Source organism: Myotis nattereri, assembly GCF_964212035.1.
Source record: "Myotis nattereri genome assembly, chromosome: 1".
Taxonomy (NCBI): Eukaryota; Metazoa; Chordata; class Mammalia; order Chiroptera; family Vespertilionidae; genus Myotis; species Myotis nattereri.
In genome coordinates, this window is record NC_138075.1 from 127,580,315 (window position 1) to 127,600,615 (window position 20,301).

The 20,301-nt window shown below is 42.2% G+C and overlaps 1 protein-coding gene across 1 annotated transcript in view; it reads left to right on the plus strand.

The window, feature by feature from the left end:
• Window positions 1-180: 180 nt before the first annotated feature.
• Window positions 181-20,301, plus strand: part of DCLRE1C (DNA cross-link repair 1C) — a 55,857-nt gene continuing 35,736 nt past the window's right edge. Inside the window, exons 1-9 of the mRNA XM_081096555.1 lie at window positions 181-338; window positions 4,330-4,381; window positions 6,885-6,969; window positions 9,819-9,878; window positions 12,122-12,177; window positions 12,719-12,820; window positions 13,191-13,263; window positions 13,882-14,022; window positions 18,773-18,874. Coding sequence (XP_080952681.1) covers window positions 230-338; window positions 4,330-4,381; window positions 6,885-6,969; window positions 9,819-9,878; window positions 12,122-12,177; window positions 12,719-12,820; window positions 13,191-13,263; window positions 13,882-14,022; window positions 18,773-18,874 — 780 coding nt within the window. The 5' untranslated portion in view covers window positions 181-229. The remainder of the gene's footprint in view (window positions 339-4,329; window positions 4,382-6,884; window positions 6,970-9,818; window positions 9,879-12,121; window positions 12,178-12,718; window positions 12,821-13,190; window positions 13,264-13,881; window positions 14,023-18,772; window positions 18,875-20,301) is intronic.

The following is a 20,301-nucleotide window of genomic DNA, read 5'->3' on the forward strand; positions in this document are numbered from 1 at the left end:
CTCGCTCGAGCGCAACGCAGCTCTGACATTTAAATCCTCAGGTCGCGGGCCGCGGAAACGCTCCTAGGCACCGCCCCCTTCGCAGGGCTCCAATGATTGGGCGAGGCTGAGCCCGGCTGGCCAATGGTGAGGCGGAAGCAGCTTCCCGGAAGTGGCGGCGCGGTCCGGCATTCCGTGGCCTCGCGGCGAGCTCGCTGGCGAACCTAGCGCTTCCGGGGGGGCTGGCGCTATGAGTTCCTTCCAGGGGCAGATGGCCGAGTACCCGAGCATCTCCATAGATCGCTTCGACAGGGAGAATCTGAGGGCGCGCGCCTACTTCCTGTCGCACTGCCACAAGGGTGAGCGAGCGCGGCGTGCCGCCCACCCCCGGGGGACCTGGGCTGCGCGGGTTCGGGGGGGCCCCCCCCCGGGGAAGTCAAGTCGCCCGGGAGCTGGAGAGGAGGGACGTCGGGGGCCCGGGGCCTGGAGCGAGGGGCTGCGCGCTTTGGCAGGCCAGGAGGGAGACTGGCAACTGCCCCTCGCCCCAGCCTGGCTCTTCAGCCTCGGAGGCTTTCTTTTCTCATCTGTGCAACTGCCGGTTGCGCGCTGAACCCGGGCAGTTTGATCAGGCACAGCTGTTATGTTCTGGAGGCGCTCCTAGCGGCCAGTACTCAGAGCTTGGCGAGGATTAGCTAGTTCTCCCACCTCCTCGCTACTATGTTAGGAAGGAGAAGGTGATGGAATTCCGCCACACTCCCCAGACATTAACAGGCAGGCACACTCTCACCCTGAAATCAACCACCCTGTCAGCAAACTCGCCAACTGCAACCCATCCCCCCCAGCAAACCCCCCCCCCCAAAAAAAAAAACACCACCCCCTCCCTTAGATAGTTTGTCCACATCCAATAAAAAAGGTTCATTTTCGTTTACCTTGTAGATGGCCAGGTCAGGCAACCAGGATGCTAAGATTTCACAGCTGGAGGCGGTTAGGGATGAAGCCTGAAGCTTCAACCCCTAATGATACGGCCTCCAGACTAGACGCTCCAGGCAGGGCAGAGGGTCTCTAAAACATGCTAGCCCATCTCCAGAGATGGCATACTGCTAATTTCACAGCCGTTGTCGGTCTTTAATATCTATTATGTGATTAATGAGTCCCTAACTTCACCAAGGAAAACAGCTTTAACATTCATTATGCTAATTAGCACAGCCTTTGGCCTGGATGAGAGATGAAGATCAGCTTGGGCACTCTGGTAGCTGCTGGTAGGAGTGTGGGCTTGCAGAGTAGCTTGAGAAGGATATCCCGCCCACTCCTGAAGATTGAATCAGAGCATAACAAACATATACACATGCATATCATACTGGGTAATTTTAAAGTAAATTACAGATAGTGAGCATTGTCCTTCCTCACCAGTTGGTGTGAAGACCAACTGTTGTCTTGTGTGTGGAATCAATCAGTCACTTTAATCTGGTGTAAATTGTTGACATTAACTGCTTTGGAGAAACACTTCTTGCGTAAAGCCGCCAATTATCTTTTAAAATATATATATTTTATTGATTTTTTACAGAGAGGAGGGGAGAGGGATAGAGAGTTAGAAACATCGATGAGAGAGAAACATCTATCAGCTGCCTCCTGCACTCTCCCTACTGGGGATGTGCCCACAACCAAGGTTCATGCCCTTGACCAGAATCGAACCTGGGACCCTTCAGTCTGCAGGCCAACACTCTATCCACCGAGCCAAACCAGTTAGGGCCAATTATCTATCTTTAACGAGGAAAATCTGAAACTCCTCTCCATTTGCTAAATAGCTCTGTGAGCCTCTTTAATAAGGGTCTTCTGCTTATTCTTGAGAATAACTTTTTTGGGGTCTTTTTTCTTTTCATTGAGAATCTGCTGCTGGATGCAGATGCCCCTGTTTTTACCTTTTGTGTTAAGTCTCACTGGAGTTTCTGAATGTGTTAGCTGTGATTAAATTATGGCAAAGGGGCTTGCCTTCGGATTTAGGAGTAGTGAGTTTGGGGAAAGAATTCATCTAAAAGAATTTGTGAAATCATCATTAGTTTGTATGTTGAAGCCAGAGATTGCTACTCGAGAAATTTCTAATGTTCCCTGTTCTCGAATTATGTGTGGGTCTGTTTACTCAACCAGGGTGTAAACTCATCAAGGGCAAGCACTCAACTTCTGCTTTTGGTATTTTCCTATGTTGCCTCCTGGTGGTTTTTAACCGTTTTGAGAAAGAGATGTTTTTGGATGTTCTGTGGAATCCCCCTCCCCCAATTCACATGTTGAAGCCTTTAACCCCAATATGAATGTATTTGGAGATAGGGCATTTAGGAAGTAATAATGTGAAATGGGGTCCTAAGGGTGGGGTCTTAATATGAAGAGGAAGAAATCAATCTCTCTCTCTCTCTCTCTCTCTCTCTCTCTCTCTCTCTCTCTCTCTCCCCCCCCCCTCCCTCCCCACATACACACGGAAAAGTCATGTGAGCAGACAGCAAGAAGGTCTGCAAGCCAGGAAGAGAGGTCTTATTAGAATCCAGTCTTGGACTTCAGCCTCTAGAACTCTGACAGATAAATTTCTGCTGTTTAAACCCCCAGTCTATTGTATTCTGTTATGACAGCCAGGGCTAGTCACCCAGTGTTGGGGAGAACCCCTCTGGGGACAACTTATGATTTATTCTGGTCAAGGAAGAAAGAAAAGGCCCCAGAAAGGAGTCTCTGGGTGCACTTCTAACCGCACAAAGCAGGGCTTTCATAACAGAGTACCATAGACTGGGGGGTTTAAACAACAGCCCTTTGGTGCAAATGTTACCTGTGTTTAAATGTCATCTTTCTGTGTCTGTTAATTTGGCAGCTAATACATAATATCTGATAAAATCTATGAACCACTTTGCTAGAAAAGTTGCACATAAACATGTTAATATCACATTTTGATACATTGGGGTAGGCCACAATCCACTTGATGCTAGTTTATGGACCATCTGGAACCCAGTGCTGTACTTGGAGTGGGCTAGACTTTACCAACCATCACTGAGGCCTGGAAGAAGACAGGGGACCCATGGCCTGAGATAGTCACCCAGTACTGGGGAGGACCCCTTCAGGGGACAATTTAGGATGATTTATTCTGGTCAAGGAAGAAAGAAAAGGCCCCAGAAAGGAGTCTGGGTGCACTTCTAACAGCACAAAGCAAATTTACTCAGGCTCTACCGGCCACTAGTCAGAAAGGGACCTGGAGAGTGGGTGGGGGTTTTGCTAAAACAGCTCGAGAGTGCTGCCTACTGACGTAGTTTCAGAGCAGGAGCAGAGTTCTGAGTCTGCCTCCTTTTTGCCATGACATGAACTCTCTGGAAACCCCAGTTACTGAGATGCCTGCCCTCCGGTGCACCCGTTGGCCCTAAACACCTGGGCCAGGAGTGATCTGAGAAGATTCACCCTCCAAGGGGGCAGGTGGGTTGTCCTTTGGAGGCACCTGTCCAGTGAAGGCCTGCCACGTGAGGTGTGGTGACTGCCTTGTGTTCACCGGAGTCAGCGATCACCACCTATGAACTGAGGCATGTGTGTAGGTGGTAATTAGGATAATTAGAATTTGTTTGATCTAACTAAACAATTTAGAAGTATTTGGTCATTGTTATCTAGGCCTTTGCATGCTCAAGGTCAGAGTCTATTAGAATGCACTCTGTATTGAATGTGCTATTTGGTGTAAATGTTACTTGTGTTTAAATGTCATCTTTCTGTGCCTGTTAATTTGGGAGACTGTGGAACAAGCCACTTCTCAACCCAGCATTCACAGTAGGCGTGAAGATAACACAACTCTTCTTATTCTGGGCTAAGCCTGGAGGATTTCCTAGAGAATTCTGTGGAAGCAAGCTTGAATTTTAAGATGGACTAACTTAAGGGTTATTAGTTATCCCTAACTAATCTCTTAAGGGATAAATTGAATGTGTCACAGAGAGCAAGGACTGAGGGTGATTGGATTGAAATGAAAGAAGGGGGTAAAGGAAGTTGCTGGAAGCAGTTCTGAATGAGACCCTCGTCACTCTTTTTCTGTGGCTGTTCAGAGTGATTTAGACTCCGCCCTAAGATTCAGGGAACCATTCTCCTTTTAAATGGCTTCTGATGGCTCAGAGGAAGAGATGGTCAACTTTAGTGGTTCCTGTCCTATGTTCAGACCGATTCTTCACCTGCAGAAGAAAGAGTCAATAGCCTATATGAATCAATTCTCTGATAAAAGTGAACCTGTCATGTATTTTCTCTTAAAAGGAAGTAATAAAGAGCAGACAACTGAATTTCCTTGGGCTAAGTAAGACTTTGAAAATATAATGTGTTTGTGTTTTTTGATTTTTTTGTTTTTAGATCACATGAAAGGGTTAAGAGCCCCTGCCTTGAAAAGAAGGTTGGAATGCAGGTAATTTTTTTGCTACTTATTTGTGTATGTGTCTGTCTTTAACCATTTTAATTGAGCCATAAAACCTATACTGAAGAGGACATACGTTATAAGGGTACAATCTGAAGAACTTTTACAAGTGAAGCTTCCACCCAAATCAGGAAATAGAGCAGAACCAGTATCCCCGTTCCTCCTCCCAGTCAGCCCCCTCTCCCTAAGGTCACCTCAGTTTTGACTTTTGTCATCATGGGTTAGCTCTGACTTTTGAACTTTAAGTAAATAGAATCATACTGAACAGACTTTTCTCTTTCACTTAACATCTTTGTATGACTCGCCCATGCTTTTGTGTGCAGCAGCAATCTGTTCGTTTTTATAAGAGAGTGTATGTGTAAGTGGTTGTCCCACTGTAAGGAATCATATAATATTGTTGGATTTTTTCTTAAAGCTGAACTATTGTATTCTTTCCATCAGCCACTCTCTAAATCTAAATTCCAGATTCCCAAGATACCTATTTGGGAAGGGCCCCATTGACTTTTTGACTTTTGAACCAACCAGTGGATGTCAGGCTAAGTGCTATCTGCTAAGGGATATCAATAGTCTATGTTCTTGATAATGACTGTTATAGTTATTGATTATTTATATATATTCAAGGCACTGCATGTTTATCAGTTCAGCAGTTTCTTTGAGTGCCTGTGACGAGTTGGGCACTGTGCTGGATGTTGAGGACACAATAGTGAGCAACCCAGATGAAAACCCCTGTCTTCTTGGGGCTGACATCCTCCTTAGAGCCTTTTGATAACCTCTTGAATAGATATTCCTACTATTTAGATATTTTATTATTATTATTATTGTTATAGATATTATTTCTATTTTACAGATGAGGAAACTGAGGAACCAGAGAGGTTAAATTAGTTGCCCAAGGTCACACAGCCAGTAGATGGCAGGACCAGGATTTCAACCAGGTCTGTCTGATTTTAGAGCCTGTGTATTAGTTACTATTGCTGCATAACAAATTACCCTAAAACATAGTGACTTAAACCAACTAATAATGCATTCTCTCAGTTTCTGAGGGTCAGGAATTCATGGGGCACAGTGAGGATGGCTGGTTTCTGCCTGACTGGGGCTGACCTGAAGGCTCATTCTTTCTATGGGTGACACCTGGGCTGAGAAGACTCAAATGCCTGGGGCTTCTTGGGCATGCCTGTGTCCAAAAAATCTCTTCAGCATGTTGTTTCAGGATAGCTGGACTTCTCCTCCTCCTCCCCCTCCCCCGTCTCCCTTCCCTTCCCCCCTCTCTTCCTCCTCCTCTTCCCCCTACCCCTCTTCTTCTTCCCCTTCCCTTCCACCTCCTCCTTCCCTTTCTCCTCCTTCCCTTCCCCCTCCTCCTTCCCTTTCTCCTCCTCCTCTTTCCTCTCCTCTTCCTTCAGCTCCTCCTCCTTCTCTTTCTCCTCCTCTTTCCTCTCCTCCTCCTTTATCTCCTCTTCCTCCTCCTTTTTTTTTTTTTTAATGCTCATCCAAAGACATGTTTATTGATTTTCAAAGAGAGGGGTAGGAAGGGAAAGAGATAGAGAAAAACATTGATGTGAGAGAGAAACCTCCATTGGTTGCCTCTCCTATGCACCCTAATGGGGGATTGAACCTTCAGCCTATGTATGTGCCCTGTCTGGGAATCGAACCTGCCACCTTTCAGTGCACAGGGCAACACTCCCACCAACTGAGCCACACTGGCCAGGGCAGGATAGCTGGATTTCTTAAATGGAAACTAAGGAGAAAAAAAAAGAGTGTGTGTCCCAGGAGAGAGTTAGCAGGCAGCCATATTGCCCAGAGATCTATCCTCAAAAGTCCTGCAATATTACTTCCATCATGTTCTGTTGCTTAAGACAGTTACAGAGTCCTACCCAGGTTCAGGGGGAGATTAATATAGAGACCTTCTGTCATTTGAGGAAATTCCATGTCCATATTGTAACAAGACTGTATGGATGGGGATATATATTAGTGTGGGCATCTTTTGAAAATACAGTCTGCCACAGATTATATTCCTAACCTTTAATTTATACTGTTGAATTTTTAAAATTTATCATGAAATTGACCTCTGCTCACTTAAAAAACAAACAAAAAAACTCTCAAACAAAACAGAATAGACTTATATGAAGCAAAATACAGAAGTCTTCTGTCCCCCGCCCTATACACCCTTTTCGTTCCCCATTTGATGGTATTTTTCTAGACATACCTGATCATGTACAATAATGCATCTTTAACATAAAGTTGGTGAGGCCAACCTTTTGAGGAGATCAGAGGACACTGTTTTTTCTGTCTGCTTCTTCCCCATCCCTTTACACTCTCGATGGGACTGAGATAGTTACTGGGGTGCTGGCATGTTGGGAACTACACTTAACACTTTGTGTGCCAGTTCACATTTTGAATTATTCGAGATGAACTGATACATGATGAAATGTATTATCTAGTCACCAAAATGTCTCATTTTGGATCCTACTGAAGTAGCTTTTTTTCCTTTCTCTTTCAGCTTGAAGGTTTACTTATACTGTTCGCCTGTTACTAAAGAGTTGTTGTTAACTAGCCCGAAATACAGGTTTTGGGAGAAAAGAATTGTAAGTTTTATTTTTTGAATGATGCCAATTTTTTTTTTACCGGGAAATATTTTTTGAGGTAGATAGAACAAAACACTGGAATTATTCAAAGCCCAATTCCTCGCATACTATGTTCATTATAATATTAATATTTAGCCTTTTGTAATTAAGAAGTTTAAAAGAGGTCAACATTTTATATTTCAGTTTGCTTTTCTTGTCCCTCAATAGTTTAATCTTGGTTCTTAGTTTTATCTCTTTGAATTTCTGGCTAAATTGCATTTTAATACTCTAATGTGTAAAATGGTCATTAACATAATTAATAAATCATTTATTTAGACCATGGGATTGTTTAGGAAAAATAAGTAAAATTTATGGGTTATAATAAGAAATGGTTAAGAAACAGAATAAAAATGGAATGAGTAATTTTGAATCTGGCAGAATAAAATGGATCTAATTAATGGAAGGAAGATACAGTAAAGGGGAGAAAAACAGAAGTATGCTGCTTAGAAAATGTGAAGATGCCAGGAAAAGTTTTGTTATAACAGTAATTACTATAAATATCAATGGATTTAATTTAATTATTTATCGAAAGACAAATTCTCAGTTGAGGTTAAAAAATAAGAAAGATCCACTAGCCTTTGTATAAATGCAGGTTAAAATGAGAATAAAAAGGGAAAACCTATACTAAACAGTTAGACTCTAAAAATGTCAGAGTGGCAATTCTTATGTCATACAAAGTAGAATTGAAAGGAAAAAAAAATTCCTAAGTTTCAAAGAGGATGTTATTTACTGTTAAAAGGAACAGTGGGTCAAGAAGATAGGTAATTGACAAGGTAACATCAAACCAGATAAAGTAATAATGATCACCCATATTGATTAGAAGAAAAGAACCACAGTAAGTGAATAGAACTAGGGCTCATTATGTGGGTTAAACCCTAAGTAATTGTGGGAACTGGCAGAGAAGTCTGAACAAGTGTCATAATCTGTTTGTTGTTGGACTGCTGACTGCTTTCAATTTCCCCCTCCACACTCTCTCTGAAAAGCCATGGGGCAAATAGCTTTGGGTGAGGATTCACAACAACAAAAAAGATGCATATAAAAATACAGAATACTAAAAGGAAATTAATAACAGCAATGCATTTTTTGACAGTTGTTATAAGGTATTGTATTTGATAATTTAGACAAAGTGGATAGGTATCTGGAAAAGTAGGAAAATACCAAATTGAGGCAAGAAAAGTGGAAAACTTGAATAAATCAGTAACCATCCAAGAAATTAAAACAATTTTTAAAGATTTTTTCTTAAATGAAGCCCCAGGCCCAGATAGTTTTATAGGTGCATTTGCCAAATATTAGAGAACAAATAATCCCTATACTAGATGAATTGTTATAGGAGTAATAAAAAGTTAAGCCACTCAACCCTGCTGCCAAAATCCTATATAATAAAGCATAGTATGCAAATTTTCCCTTCTACCGAGTTCTTCCAGGAGTTCAACCAGGGGGTGGGCCGGCCAGGGGAAGGGAGGGAAAACCTGGCCGGCAGACAGCAGCCACTAGGTACCCTACAAGTGCATGAATTTTGTGCACTGGGCCTCTAGTCCTATATAATAAAAACCTAATATGCTAAATGTCCAGTCGGCTGGTTGGCCATTCAACCAATCAAAGTGTAATATGCGAATGTTATGCTAAGGCCACTCAACCACTCGCTATGACGTGCACTGACCACCAGGGGGTAGACAGTCAACTGGTCGAGTCGCTATGATGTGCACTGACCACCAGGGGACAGGTACTCTGACCAGTAGGTTAGCTTGCTGCTGGGGTCCGGCCAACCGGGACTGAGCAAGATGGGCCAGACACGCCCTGGAGGCCTCCACAGTCCCTCCGTGGCTGGCCAACCTCCCGCATCTCTCTCTGGCCCTGATCGTGCACCAGTGGGGTCCCTAGGCCTGGCCTGTGCCCTCTCACAATCTGGGACCTCTTGGGGAATGTCGGAGAGCCAGTTTCAGCCCAAGAGCGGAACCACCAGTCACTATGACGCGCACTGACCACCAGCAGGCAGATGCTTAATGCAGGAGCTGCCCCCTGGTGGTCAGTGTGCTCCTGCAGGGGGAGCACCGCTCAGCCAGAAGCCGGGCTCACTGCTGGTGAGCACAGCAGCAGTGGTGGGAACCTCTCCCACCTCCGCGGCAGCACTAAGCTGTCAGTTGGACATCCCCCAAGGCCTCCTGGACTGCGAGAGGGCATAGACCAGGCTGAGGGACTCCCCCCGAGTGCACGAATTTCGTGCACGGGCCTCTAGTAGATAATAATAGTACATTGGGGGGAAAAGGCCATTGCATATGTAAACATAAAAAGGTGAATAATTATGTTCATTTATTCATCATCTATTTATTGAATGCCTTTCCGTGTCAGCTATTGTTCCAGTAAAATGTGCAAGTACACCTTGGAGTACTCTGTAGCAGCTCAGATATGTGAACTCGGCCAGCATATCAGGGATGGATCCATAGTGTTCTGTAGCACAAAACCTAAACATATAGAACACATAACTGTTTTACAAAGACTTAGGTTCAAGGGATGAGGAGGTGAAGGGAAGAAGATTGAATTCATGGAAATATAATTGCTGTCAAAGGAGATATGAGTTTATAAGGCACTTAATATTTGTTACCACATTAAGCTCAAGAAAGGTATTATTTTAGCTTTATCACGTTTTCAAGTCGTTTAAAACATTTATTTTAGTGAATGTTATAGAGAGCCTACAACTTCTTCTCTTAGTCCCCTTTCTATGTCTGAGATGGCAAAGGCCTATAAAGCAATGAAAAACTGTGGAAATATATAATATGATGTATACATGACCTCTTATTTTATTTTAATAGATATCAATTGAAATTGAAACTCCTACCCAGATATCCTTAGTTGATGAAGCATCAGGCGAGGTAACTAAATTTTAAATGTCATGTTTTTGAAAATTAATACTTAGTGCTAAAATGATTATTTACCTTTTGCCTTGATTTTGAATGTTCATTTAACCATAAATAAAAATTATAGTAATTGAGTGAGTTTGTGGGAAAGTACACCATGTATAACATACTTATTCTTTACCTCCCAAGGACTAGATATGACTTCTGTCAGAACAGCTCCTTTCTAATATTACATGCTAATGATGGGAATGCCAGTTGTTGATATTACTGTGGGATGTCATTGTCACATTTAATAAGCTTATTATAAATGTTCAGGAAATAAAATGATGCTTAATATTTTTGCAGCAAATTTATGTATATTGTGATTTTTTTTTCCTCTGAATCATTGCATTTTCTTTTTCATCTTTATCTTTTTCTCTTTTCTTTCTCCTCCCCCCCCGAATCATTTTCCTATTCAAGAAAAAAAACCTGGTCCAAGTGGATCTATTTATTTTTTGTCCTTAAATTTAGAAGCAGGTGCTTTTGTGTTGTGAATGTATTATTTTAATAAATAGGACTATGGACCTACCTTTTATTTGGTGTTTCTTTTAAAAATATATTTTTAATGACTTCAGAGAGGACGGGAGAGGGAGAGAGAGATAGAAACATCCATGATGAGAGAGAATCATTGATTGGCTGGCTCCTGCACACCCCACACTGGGGATCAAGCCTGCAACCGGGGCATGTGCCCTAATCGGGAATCAAACCGTGACCTCCTGGTTCATAGGTTGACACTCAACCACTGAGCCACACTGGCTGGGCTTATTTGCTGTTTTTACCTCAAATTATATCTAGAGGTAGGAGGTATTTTCCTAATATTTGGCAAATCTAGTGAATATTTGTTCCACAGTCCAATTATAACCTGCTTTGTTGACATGGTGAACTCTGAGAGGTGTCCTGAGACTGTGATCAGACAGGCCCTGACTTTTCACATTTCCTCTTTGGAGAGGATCAGGCATTTGAAGTACTCCTCATCAAAGCATCGTCCTGAGGGAGGACTGCACGGCCAATTTTGGATGGGTTAAAAGGATGGCCTGAACCTTTCTCAGTGCCAACCTGAGATCAGTTAGCTGACATGTTTTGGAGACTTAATCTCATTGCCCTGCTGCCCTGTGACATATGTTGGTGAAAGGCTTTCTTAAAATTGGGCCCTAGGCAGCAGATAGCTCTCATTGAACAGAATTTTCTATCCACTCAGGCAGTTTCTTTTCGTGCTCTGTGGCTTTTGTGTGTTGTGTTTCCAGCTCTACCCAGTAGGAGACCCTATTTTAAAGGGGCCTTCGGAATGAATGAAGTTAGATTTATGGGAGAAGCTGGTGTGTCCAGAGTTCTGCCCACCATTCCCCCTACTCCGCCCCCACTCTGCCCTGAGGACTGAGAGGCAGTATTGCCCATCAGGCTCAGCTCCAACAGGATGATGTGCAGTATGGTGACTTGGGACCAGGCTACACCACGCTTTATTTATTTATTTATTTATTTATTTATTTATTTATTTATTTATAAATAACAGCATTATGAGATATAACTCACATACCTTACAACTCACCCCACTTAAGGTGTACATTTCAATGATTTTAACTATATTTACAGACATATATCCATCACCATAATCAATTTAGAATATTTTCATCACTCAAAAAGAAACCCTGTACCCATTAGCAGTTACTCCCTAATTCTTCCTCCCTTCAGCCCCTAGCAACCACTATTTTACTTGAAGTCTCTATAGATTTGCTTATTCTGGAAATTTCATATAAATTGCATCAGACAAATGTGACTTCTTTCACTTTACCTAATGCTTTCAAGGTTTATCCATGTTGTAGTGTGTATCAGTATTTCATTTCTTTTTATGGCCAAATACTATCCCATTGTATGGATAGACCACATTTTGTTTATTCATTCATCATTTGCTAGACCTGTGGACTGTTTCTTCTCTTTGGCTAGTATGAATAATGCTGCTATGTACATTCATGTACAGCTTTCTATGTGGACCTAAGTGTGCATTTCTCTTGTGTATGTACACAAGTGTTCATTTGCTGTATCATATTGTAACTCAACGTTTAACTATTTTGTGGCAAGGATTTCACTTGTTTCCAGAGTTTGGAGAGAGAGAAGAAATGAGGAGAAAAGGCACATTCTTGAGAAGTACTTGAATATGTTCTATTAAGGAGAGATTTATTTAGCTGGGCCCTAATGATAACTTATTTTCTTTTTCTTTTTAGAAGGAAGAGATTGTTGTGACTCTCTTACCAGCTGGTCATTGCCCAGGATCAGTTATGTAAGGGAACTCATCTATTTTGCCATTTCATTATATGTAGAATTGTCTAATATTTATAGAAATACATTTTTAAGGTCTAGCAACTAATATGTATAGGGAGATTTGATTATTTTTATGGCACTTTCTTTAATCTTTGTTTCCAATCTTTAACTTGGGGGGCTGAGGTGAATATCAAGTTTGAAATGTGGGTTTCTTTATCATGGAAGTCTTCGATAGCTATTTCTCCATTAGTTTTACATTTTCCTATCACATGGATTTTTCTCTCCATGAAAAGGAATGATCTCAATATATAGTTGAGAGTGCTGACATATTTCTGGGGACATCTATTGCAAACTCAATAGAATCTTCGTGTGCCATTTTTTTCTACCCCATGGAAGAGGCGGCAGCCGAGTGCCTGGTGTGGTTTAGAGATTATTGAAATTCCATTAACACTAGGTCATAGTGGTGTGTTTGGCAGGAAACATTTGCTGTGGAATTAGTATTTGCTTTATTAGGGTTTTGTATGAGACTGAGAAATCACTAATATATATTTTCTTCACAGGTTTTTATTTCAGGGTGATAATGGAACTGTCTTGTACACAGGAGACTTCAGATTGGCCAAAGGAGAAGCTGCCAGAATGGAGCTTCTGCATTGCGGGGGCAGGTACTGGGCTTTGTGTAAGGCTGCACCATTGGAAAAGTTTTATTGCCTGTTTGCCCCAAATACAAGCCTTTGCTTTTCTTAGAAATCAAACTTGATTGTAATATTTGTAACAGTAAAGCTAATTTTTATTCTTGAAACATTTTTCTTCAACATTCTGTGTGTTGACTGGTGTAGTAGATAAGTGAATTTGTCAAAGTTCACTGAACCATGTGTGCAAAATCTGTATATTTTATTGTATGGAAATCACTTCTCAGCAAAGTTTTTTTAAACAAAATACTCCAAATGGAATAGAACATCCTGTAAAATAATTGAGGGTTTAAACTTTCTAGATGATTTCACGTTAGCTTAACATCAGTTTTTTTTCCCCCAGAGTGAAAGACATACAAAGTGTGTACTTAGATACTACTTTCTGCGATCCCAAATTTTATCAGATTCCTAGTCGAGTAAGTCTCTCTGGAGAAATGGGGTGAGAACCTGGGCATGGCATATTTCTAGTAGAAAGTTTGTGGGATAACAAATCAGGTCATAATTGTTCCCGTTGGCATTAATATTTGGGAATGTTGGGAATGGAAAGAAAAGATAAGTGTGCTATTCTTTTCTTTTTAATACTTTCATAATCTCAGATTTATTTATTGTTGAATTTATTGGGGTAACATTGGTTAATAAAATTGTACATGATTTGGGTATACAGTTCTACAATACATTATCTATTGTATTGTGTGTTCACCACCCCAAGCCAAGTCTCCTTCCATCACCATTTAATCCCCTTAACCCTCTTCTACCTCCCCCCATTCAGTAACCATACTGTTGTCTGTGTTCATGAGTCTTTTTTTTTCTTTCCTTAGTGTCTTCACGCTTCTCATGTAGCTCCCAACCCCTGCTCCTCTGACAGCTGTCTGTCTGTCATGAGTTTGTCTCCACTTTGTTAGTTTATTTTGTTCATTAGATTCCACATAGAAGTGAAATCATATGGTACTTGTTTTTCTCTGAATGGCTTATTTCACTGGGTAAGTGATAATTCTTAAAATTGTTAAATGCCTTTTAATAAAACATCCTGCCAGGGAGAGTGTCTGAGTGGAATTTTGGAGCTGGTTCGGAGCTGGATCACTCGGAGTCCATACCATGTCGTGTGGCTGAACTGCAAAGCAGCGTACGGGTATGAGTATCTGTTCACCAACCTTAGTGAAGAATTTGGACTCCAGGTACGGTGGAAGCGTTCTTTTCTGCTGGTCCTTTTCATTCTCCCCACTTCACCTTTCCTCCCCCTCCCAACCCCACCAAAACTGAAAACAAAGATGGAAACAGCCTGTCAAAACATATGTGTGGCCCAGGTTGGCAGCCCCTCTGAAGTAACGTCATCTTGTTTATTCATGTCCACAGGCGAGGACTTGGCAGTGATCCAAATAGCTGAGAAGCGCCCTTTGGTGAAATGTCCCATAGAGAAAGTATTTTTTCAAAATCCATGGCCCATGAAATAAATTTAGTGATTATGACCAGCATTGTGAATAAACTTGAACTAGAGAATATTCGAGTATATTGCTTGCAGTCAGAGTAATTATTATTTTATGAACATTTACGGAGGGAATCAGACACAATACACATATATGTATGTGTATGTGTACTGGGTTACTGTGGAAAACATATTTCTTACTGTGGGTAATGGTAAAAAAAAGTCTAAAACACCTGTCCCAGAACACTGAGTCTCTGTGGACCTGTATCTGATCAGGCTGGGGGGAGTTTTCCTTTCCCTCCAGATGGCCAGTGCTGGGCGCTCAGGACTCTGGGCGGAGAACCCGGTGTGTGTGTGTGTGGTGAGTGCTGCTGGGCAGGGAGCCCCTTCCTGCTGTGCCACATGGGGCCTGTGGCTTCTGCTCTCGTCCCCTAAGACAAGGTGGAGCTTTGGTAACGGTGCTGAATAAACGAAGTGCTGGATTACTTGGGTATTTAAGTTCTACCTCGCTTTGTATCTTTTAATATAGATCCCCCAGCTAATTTGTGCAAAGAATTTAAGGATTATATACAATGTAATCTGTACTAATAAAAGGGTAATATGCTAATTAAGGCGGACATCTTCCGGACGACCATCTGGATGTCCTCCTGGACAAAGCCGCAGCAGTTGCCTGAGGCTCAGGCAAGCCGCAGATGGCAGCTGCTGCTGTGAGGGACAGCCCACGGCTCAGGCAGCCGCATCCGGCTGCGAGACCCGAGGCTCAGGCAGCCATGGTAGCCACCAGTGGCAGCAGCAGTGGGATGATGGGGGCAGCGCCTTCCCCTGATTGGCCAGCTTGCCTCCGACAGAGGGAGGCCAGACTGCAGCTTAGGCTGGGGGCCAAGGCAGAAGCAGTTAGAGGCGATCAGGCCGGCAGGGGGGCAGTTAGGTACAATCAGGCCGGCAGGCAGGCAGAGGCAGTTAGGGGTGATCAGGCAGGCAGGCAGGCGAGCGGTTAGGAGCCAGCAGTCCCGGATTGCGAGAGGGATGTCCGGATGTCCGTCGGGATTGGGCCCAAACCGGCAGAGTGGTTAGGGGCGATCAGGCAGGCAGGCAGGCAAGCGATTAGGAGCCAGCAGTCCTGGATTGTGGGAGGGTAGTCCGACGGCCGATTTAGGCCCTGTGGGATCGGGCCTAAACCGGCAGTCGGACATCCCCCGAGGAGTCCCAGATTGGAGAGGGTACAGGTCAGGCTGAGGGAACCCCCCCGCCCCCGTGCACAAATTTTGTGCACCAGGCCTCCAGTTTACTACAATAAAAAGATCCAGTCTTTTTGCATTTGAAATTTTAAAATTCTTCCCTCCCTTCCTGCCTTCATGAGTCTTTACTTCCTAAGTCCTTCTTTCCTTAATTTATTCCTTCCTTAAATCCTTCTGTCCATCCCCATTCCTTTATTGTACATAAAGTAACCGATGTATGTGCACAAGCATTTGCATTTTTTTTTAACTAAATGGCCAATGGTATGTTTTGATCTACATCAAATGGAGATGGGATGGGGAAAAAATACTGGTTCTGTGAAAATACCCCCTTTCTCCATTAGTGGCATGCTCATCCAGCTCTTATCTTTATATTCCAGTGAGTTATTTTGCTCTCACTGTTTAACAAAAAAAGAACAACATAAAAATTCTTGCACACCTTGTTTGATTGGAGAATTTTAATGTTTTTCATTTAGCATTGTAAAACCAAGGACAATTTTATAACTTTTTTGTACGTAGCTGTTACATGTAGGGCAATCTGTCTTTAAGTAGGGATAAATTACTCTAAAAAAATGAATCCTAGATAGTTTTCCCTTCAAGTCAAGTGTCTTGTTGTTTAAATAAACTTCTTGTTTAAAAAAAGAAAAACCCTTCTGTCCAAATATATTGATGTAAAGTTGCCAGTTCTCCATTTTAGGAAGGATTTGCATTCATTCTGAGATTTTTGGTGTTAAAATTGCCTTTTTCCCCCTTCATAACTATTTTCTTTTATTTATTTTTTTACAACGAGCTGAGCCTTTCAGTGAGGCCATCAAGTAAATATTTGCATCCACAAAGGGCTGTGTAGCAACACCATTCAGATATAGTAATATACTTCAATCTTATAACAGACCTGACCGATTTTTAAAAAAAAACTGTTAGAAATATGTGTCTGAATGGAATTAAGATGCTGCAGACAAAAATAATTCTTGTAATCCTCAAGTGAGAAATCCAGTGTTTTTTAAATTTATTTTTACAGTTGAGAGTATTACAGATGTCCCCCATTTCCCTCCTTTGGTCCCTCTCCATCTGGCTTCTGCCCCACTCCAGGCCTTCACTGAACTGTTGTCTGTGTCCATGGGCTGTGCTTATATGCATGTAAATTCTTCAGTTAATCTCTTCTTGAACCCCCTCCTTAAAATGGCCTTTTAAATTAGAATCACATAAATTATCCACTATTTTCCTCCTCATGTCCTTTCTTGGCAGAATATACCAGTAATAACTATTTACCAGTCCCAAATTTGTTTTGTAAATTTTAGCGGTGTGTGAAATTGAGCAGGCTGGTAGCTCCTGCTCTGCATGCCTTGCAGGGAGAAACCATGGGCTGAGGAGGACTTGGGGCTGGGGAAGAGCAGCCCTTCTCTGAACCTCAGTCAACCTGCAGGGAATCCTCTCAATCTCTTTTGGGGAATAGAAACGATTTCAGATCAGGATTTTAAAAAGGGAGACCAATGAGGCTTTTGACTAGGGAACCTCAGCGATGATCTATGGCAACTTTTTCAGGCTTCTTTATTATTGTGAGGATGAAAGTTTCTATATCATTCCCTCCCGCGTGCCCTTCTTTTTTTTCTTTTTATCTCCTTCTTGGAGAGGCCAGAAAAGCAAATTCATTGTTACTTCTTAGTCCTTAATAAACAGATAGGGAGTGGAATAGGCCACAGGATAAGTGTTTATGCTTGGATTCTTTTTATACCTGTCTTGGTATTAATTGCCACAGCAATTTGGCATTATTCTAATCTGTTTTGTTCAAAATGACAATACTTTTTTTGGTGCCATTTCATAATCTTTATATCAACTCAGGTACAGTAGGTTCTTGAATAATGTTTCTTTCAATGTTTCATTATAATGTCAATGAGATGTCTTAGGAACTTAACTCTTGTTTTGTCTCAGCTAGTCCCGTGGTTGGCAAACCGCGGCTCGCGAGCCACATGCGGCTCTTTGGCTCCTTGAGTGTGGCTCTTCCACAAAATACCACGTGCTGGCGTTCATGTACAGTGTGATTGAAACTTCGTGGCCCATGCGCAGAAGTCGGTATTTTGTGGAAGAGCCACACTCAAGGGGCCAAAGAGCCGCATGTGGCTCGCGAGCCGCGATTTGCCGAGCCGCAGTTTGCGACCACTGAGCTAGTCTATGGTAAAAAATGGTTTTGTTATATGTCATTTTGCACAGTTCCAAGAAGCTACTGATGATGTTAAGAACTAGCTAGAAGCTTTAGGTAAAACTAATACATTGGCATTAATACTTTAAAATGTATTGACCTTAAAATTCTAAAGGTGACCAAGGTTTTCTTATTTTCTCTCTTCTGTCTTCCCTGTTTTCATCCAGTAAAGAGGTGTGTGGTAAGGGAGGATGGGTCCCTGCTTCCTAGTCCAGCTCTCTTCCCCCTGCCAAGTATGTTGAGTGCTTATGTTCGTGAGTGATTCTTTTTTTGTTTTGTTAATCCTTACCCGAGGATACATTTTTTTCCCCACTGATATTTAGAGAGAGTAGAAGAGTGGAAGGGAGGGTGAGAGACAAAGAGAGAAACATTGATTGAGAGAGACACATCGATTGGTTGCCTCCCGCACGTGCCCCAACTGGGGCTGGAGATTGGGCCTGCAACCAAGATACATACCCTTGACCAGAATCGAACCTGACCATTCAGTCCAAGGGCCAATGCTCTATCCACTGAGCAAAACTGGCTAGGGCACATTCTTGATTGCTTTTATCTGCTGCATTCACTGCTGTATACCCAATCTATAATAATAAAAGTGTAATATGCTAATTAGACCGGCTGCCCTTCCAGACTACCTTCCAGATGAAGCTGGGGCTATGAGGGAAGCCCAGGTCCTGGGTGCCAGAGGGAAGCCCGTGGTGGCAGCGGGGGGAAGGAAGGCCTACTCTTGCACGAATTTCATGCATTTAGAATAAAGCTTGATATATAGTAGGTGTACAATAGATATTAATTGAATGACTCAGTGGACCGAAGGACTGAAATCCACCAATTGAATCTCCAGAATTTTTTCTTACCACCAACGATAGGTTGTAACACTGACTGGTGGGAAAATGACCTTTGTCCTTTGCCTGTTGAGATCCTGACAGAATACTGATGGGCACTGAAATGCCAAAAACTCGGTTTCAAGAAAGAGGAGTTCCCTAACTGGATGATTTATCCCTGCATAATTACTCTTGAGTAATGTATTTGTAGGAATTACAGTTCAAATAATTTTCTTATCTAATTTTCCTCAGGTTCATGTGGATAAATTAGACATGTTTCGAAACATGCCTGACATTCTCCATCATCTTACCACAGACCGCAGCACTCAGATCCATGCTTGTCGCCATCCAAAGGTACAGAGTAAATTGCCTTTTATAGTGTTTTTATTTACTTATATATTTTTAAATAATTCTTTATTGTTGAAACTATTACATTTGTCCTCTTTTCCCCCCCCATTGACGCCCTTCAGCCTGCCCCCGTCCCCTCCCCAGGCCCTCACCTCCGCATTGTCTATGTCCATGGGCCATGAATATATGCATACGAGGTCCTTGGTTGATTACCTCCCACCCAAACACCCTCCCCTGCCTTCCCTCCGAGATTCCACATTCTGTTCCATGCTTCCATGTCTCTGGAACTACTCTGTTCATTAGTTTATTTTTTTACCTATATTCCACATGTGAGTGAGATCATGTGATACTTGTCTTTCTCTGACTGACTTATTTTACTTAGCATGGTACTCTCCAGGTCCCTCCATGCTGTCTCAAAGGGTAAGAGATTCTTCTTTTTTACTGCTGCATAGTATTCCATGGTGTAAATGTACCACAGCTTTTTTATCCACTTATCTACTGATGGGGACTTGGGCTGTTTCCAGATTTTAGCTATTGTAAATTGTGCTGCTATGAACATAGGGGTACTTACATTCTTTCTGATTGGTATTTCGGGTTTCTTAGGATATATTCCTAGAAGTGGGATCACTGGGTCAAATGGCAGTTCCATATTTAATTTTTTGAGGAAACTTCATACTGTTTTTCATAATGGCTACACTAGTATGCATTCCCACCAGCAGTGTACTAGGGTTCCCTTGTCATTTGTTGATTTGTTGATGGTAGCCCTTCTGATAGGTGTGAGGTGATACCTCATTATTGTTTTAATTTGCATCTCTCTGATGATCAATGACTTTGAGCATTTTTTTATATGTCTCTTGGTCACTGTATGTTCTCTTTGGAGAAGTGTGTCTATTTAGGTCCTTTGCCCATTTTTTAATTGGATTGTTTGTCTTCCTTCTGTTAAGTTGTATGAGTTCCTTATATATTTTGGATATTAACCCTTTATCAGATGTATCATAGTCAAATGTATTCTCCCATACAGTGGGCTCCCTTTTCGTTTTCTTGATGGTTTCTTTTGCTGTGCAGAAGCTTTTTATTTTGATGTATCCCATTTGTTTATTTTCTCCTTAGTTTTCTTTGCCCTAGGACAGTGGTAGGCAAACTGTGGCTCGTGAGCCACATGCGGCTCTTTGGCCCCTTGAGTGTGGCTCTTCCACAAAATACCACATGCGGGAGCGCATGGACAGTGCGATTGAAACTTTGTGGCCCATGCGCAGAAGTCGGTTTCCAGCCTGGGCAAGTCTATTTTGAAGAAGTACTATTGATATTTGGCTCTGTTGACTAATGAGTTTGCCAACCACTGCCCTAGGAGATGTATCTGTAAACATACTGCTATGAGAGAGATCTAAGATTTTGCTGCCTATGGTTTCTTCTAGGATTTTTACAGTTTCATG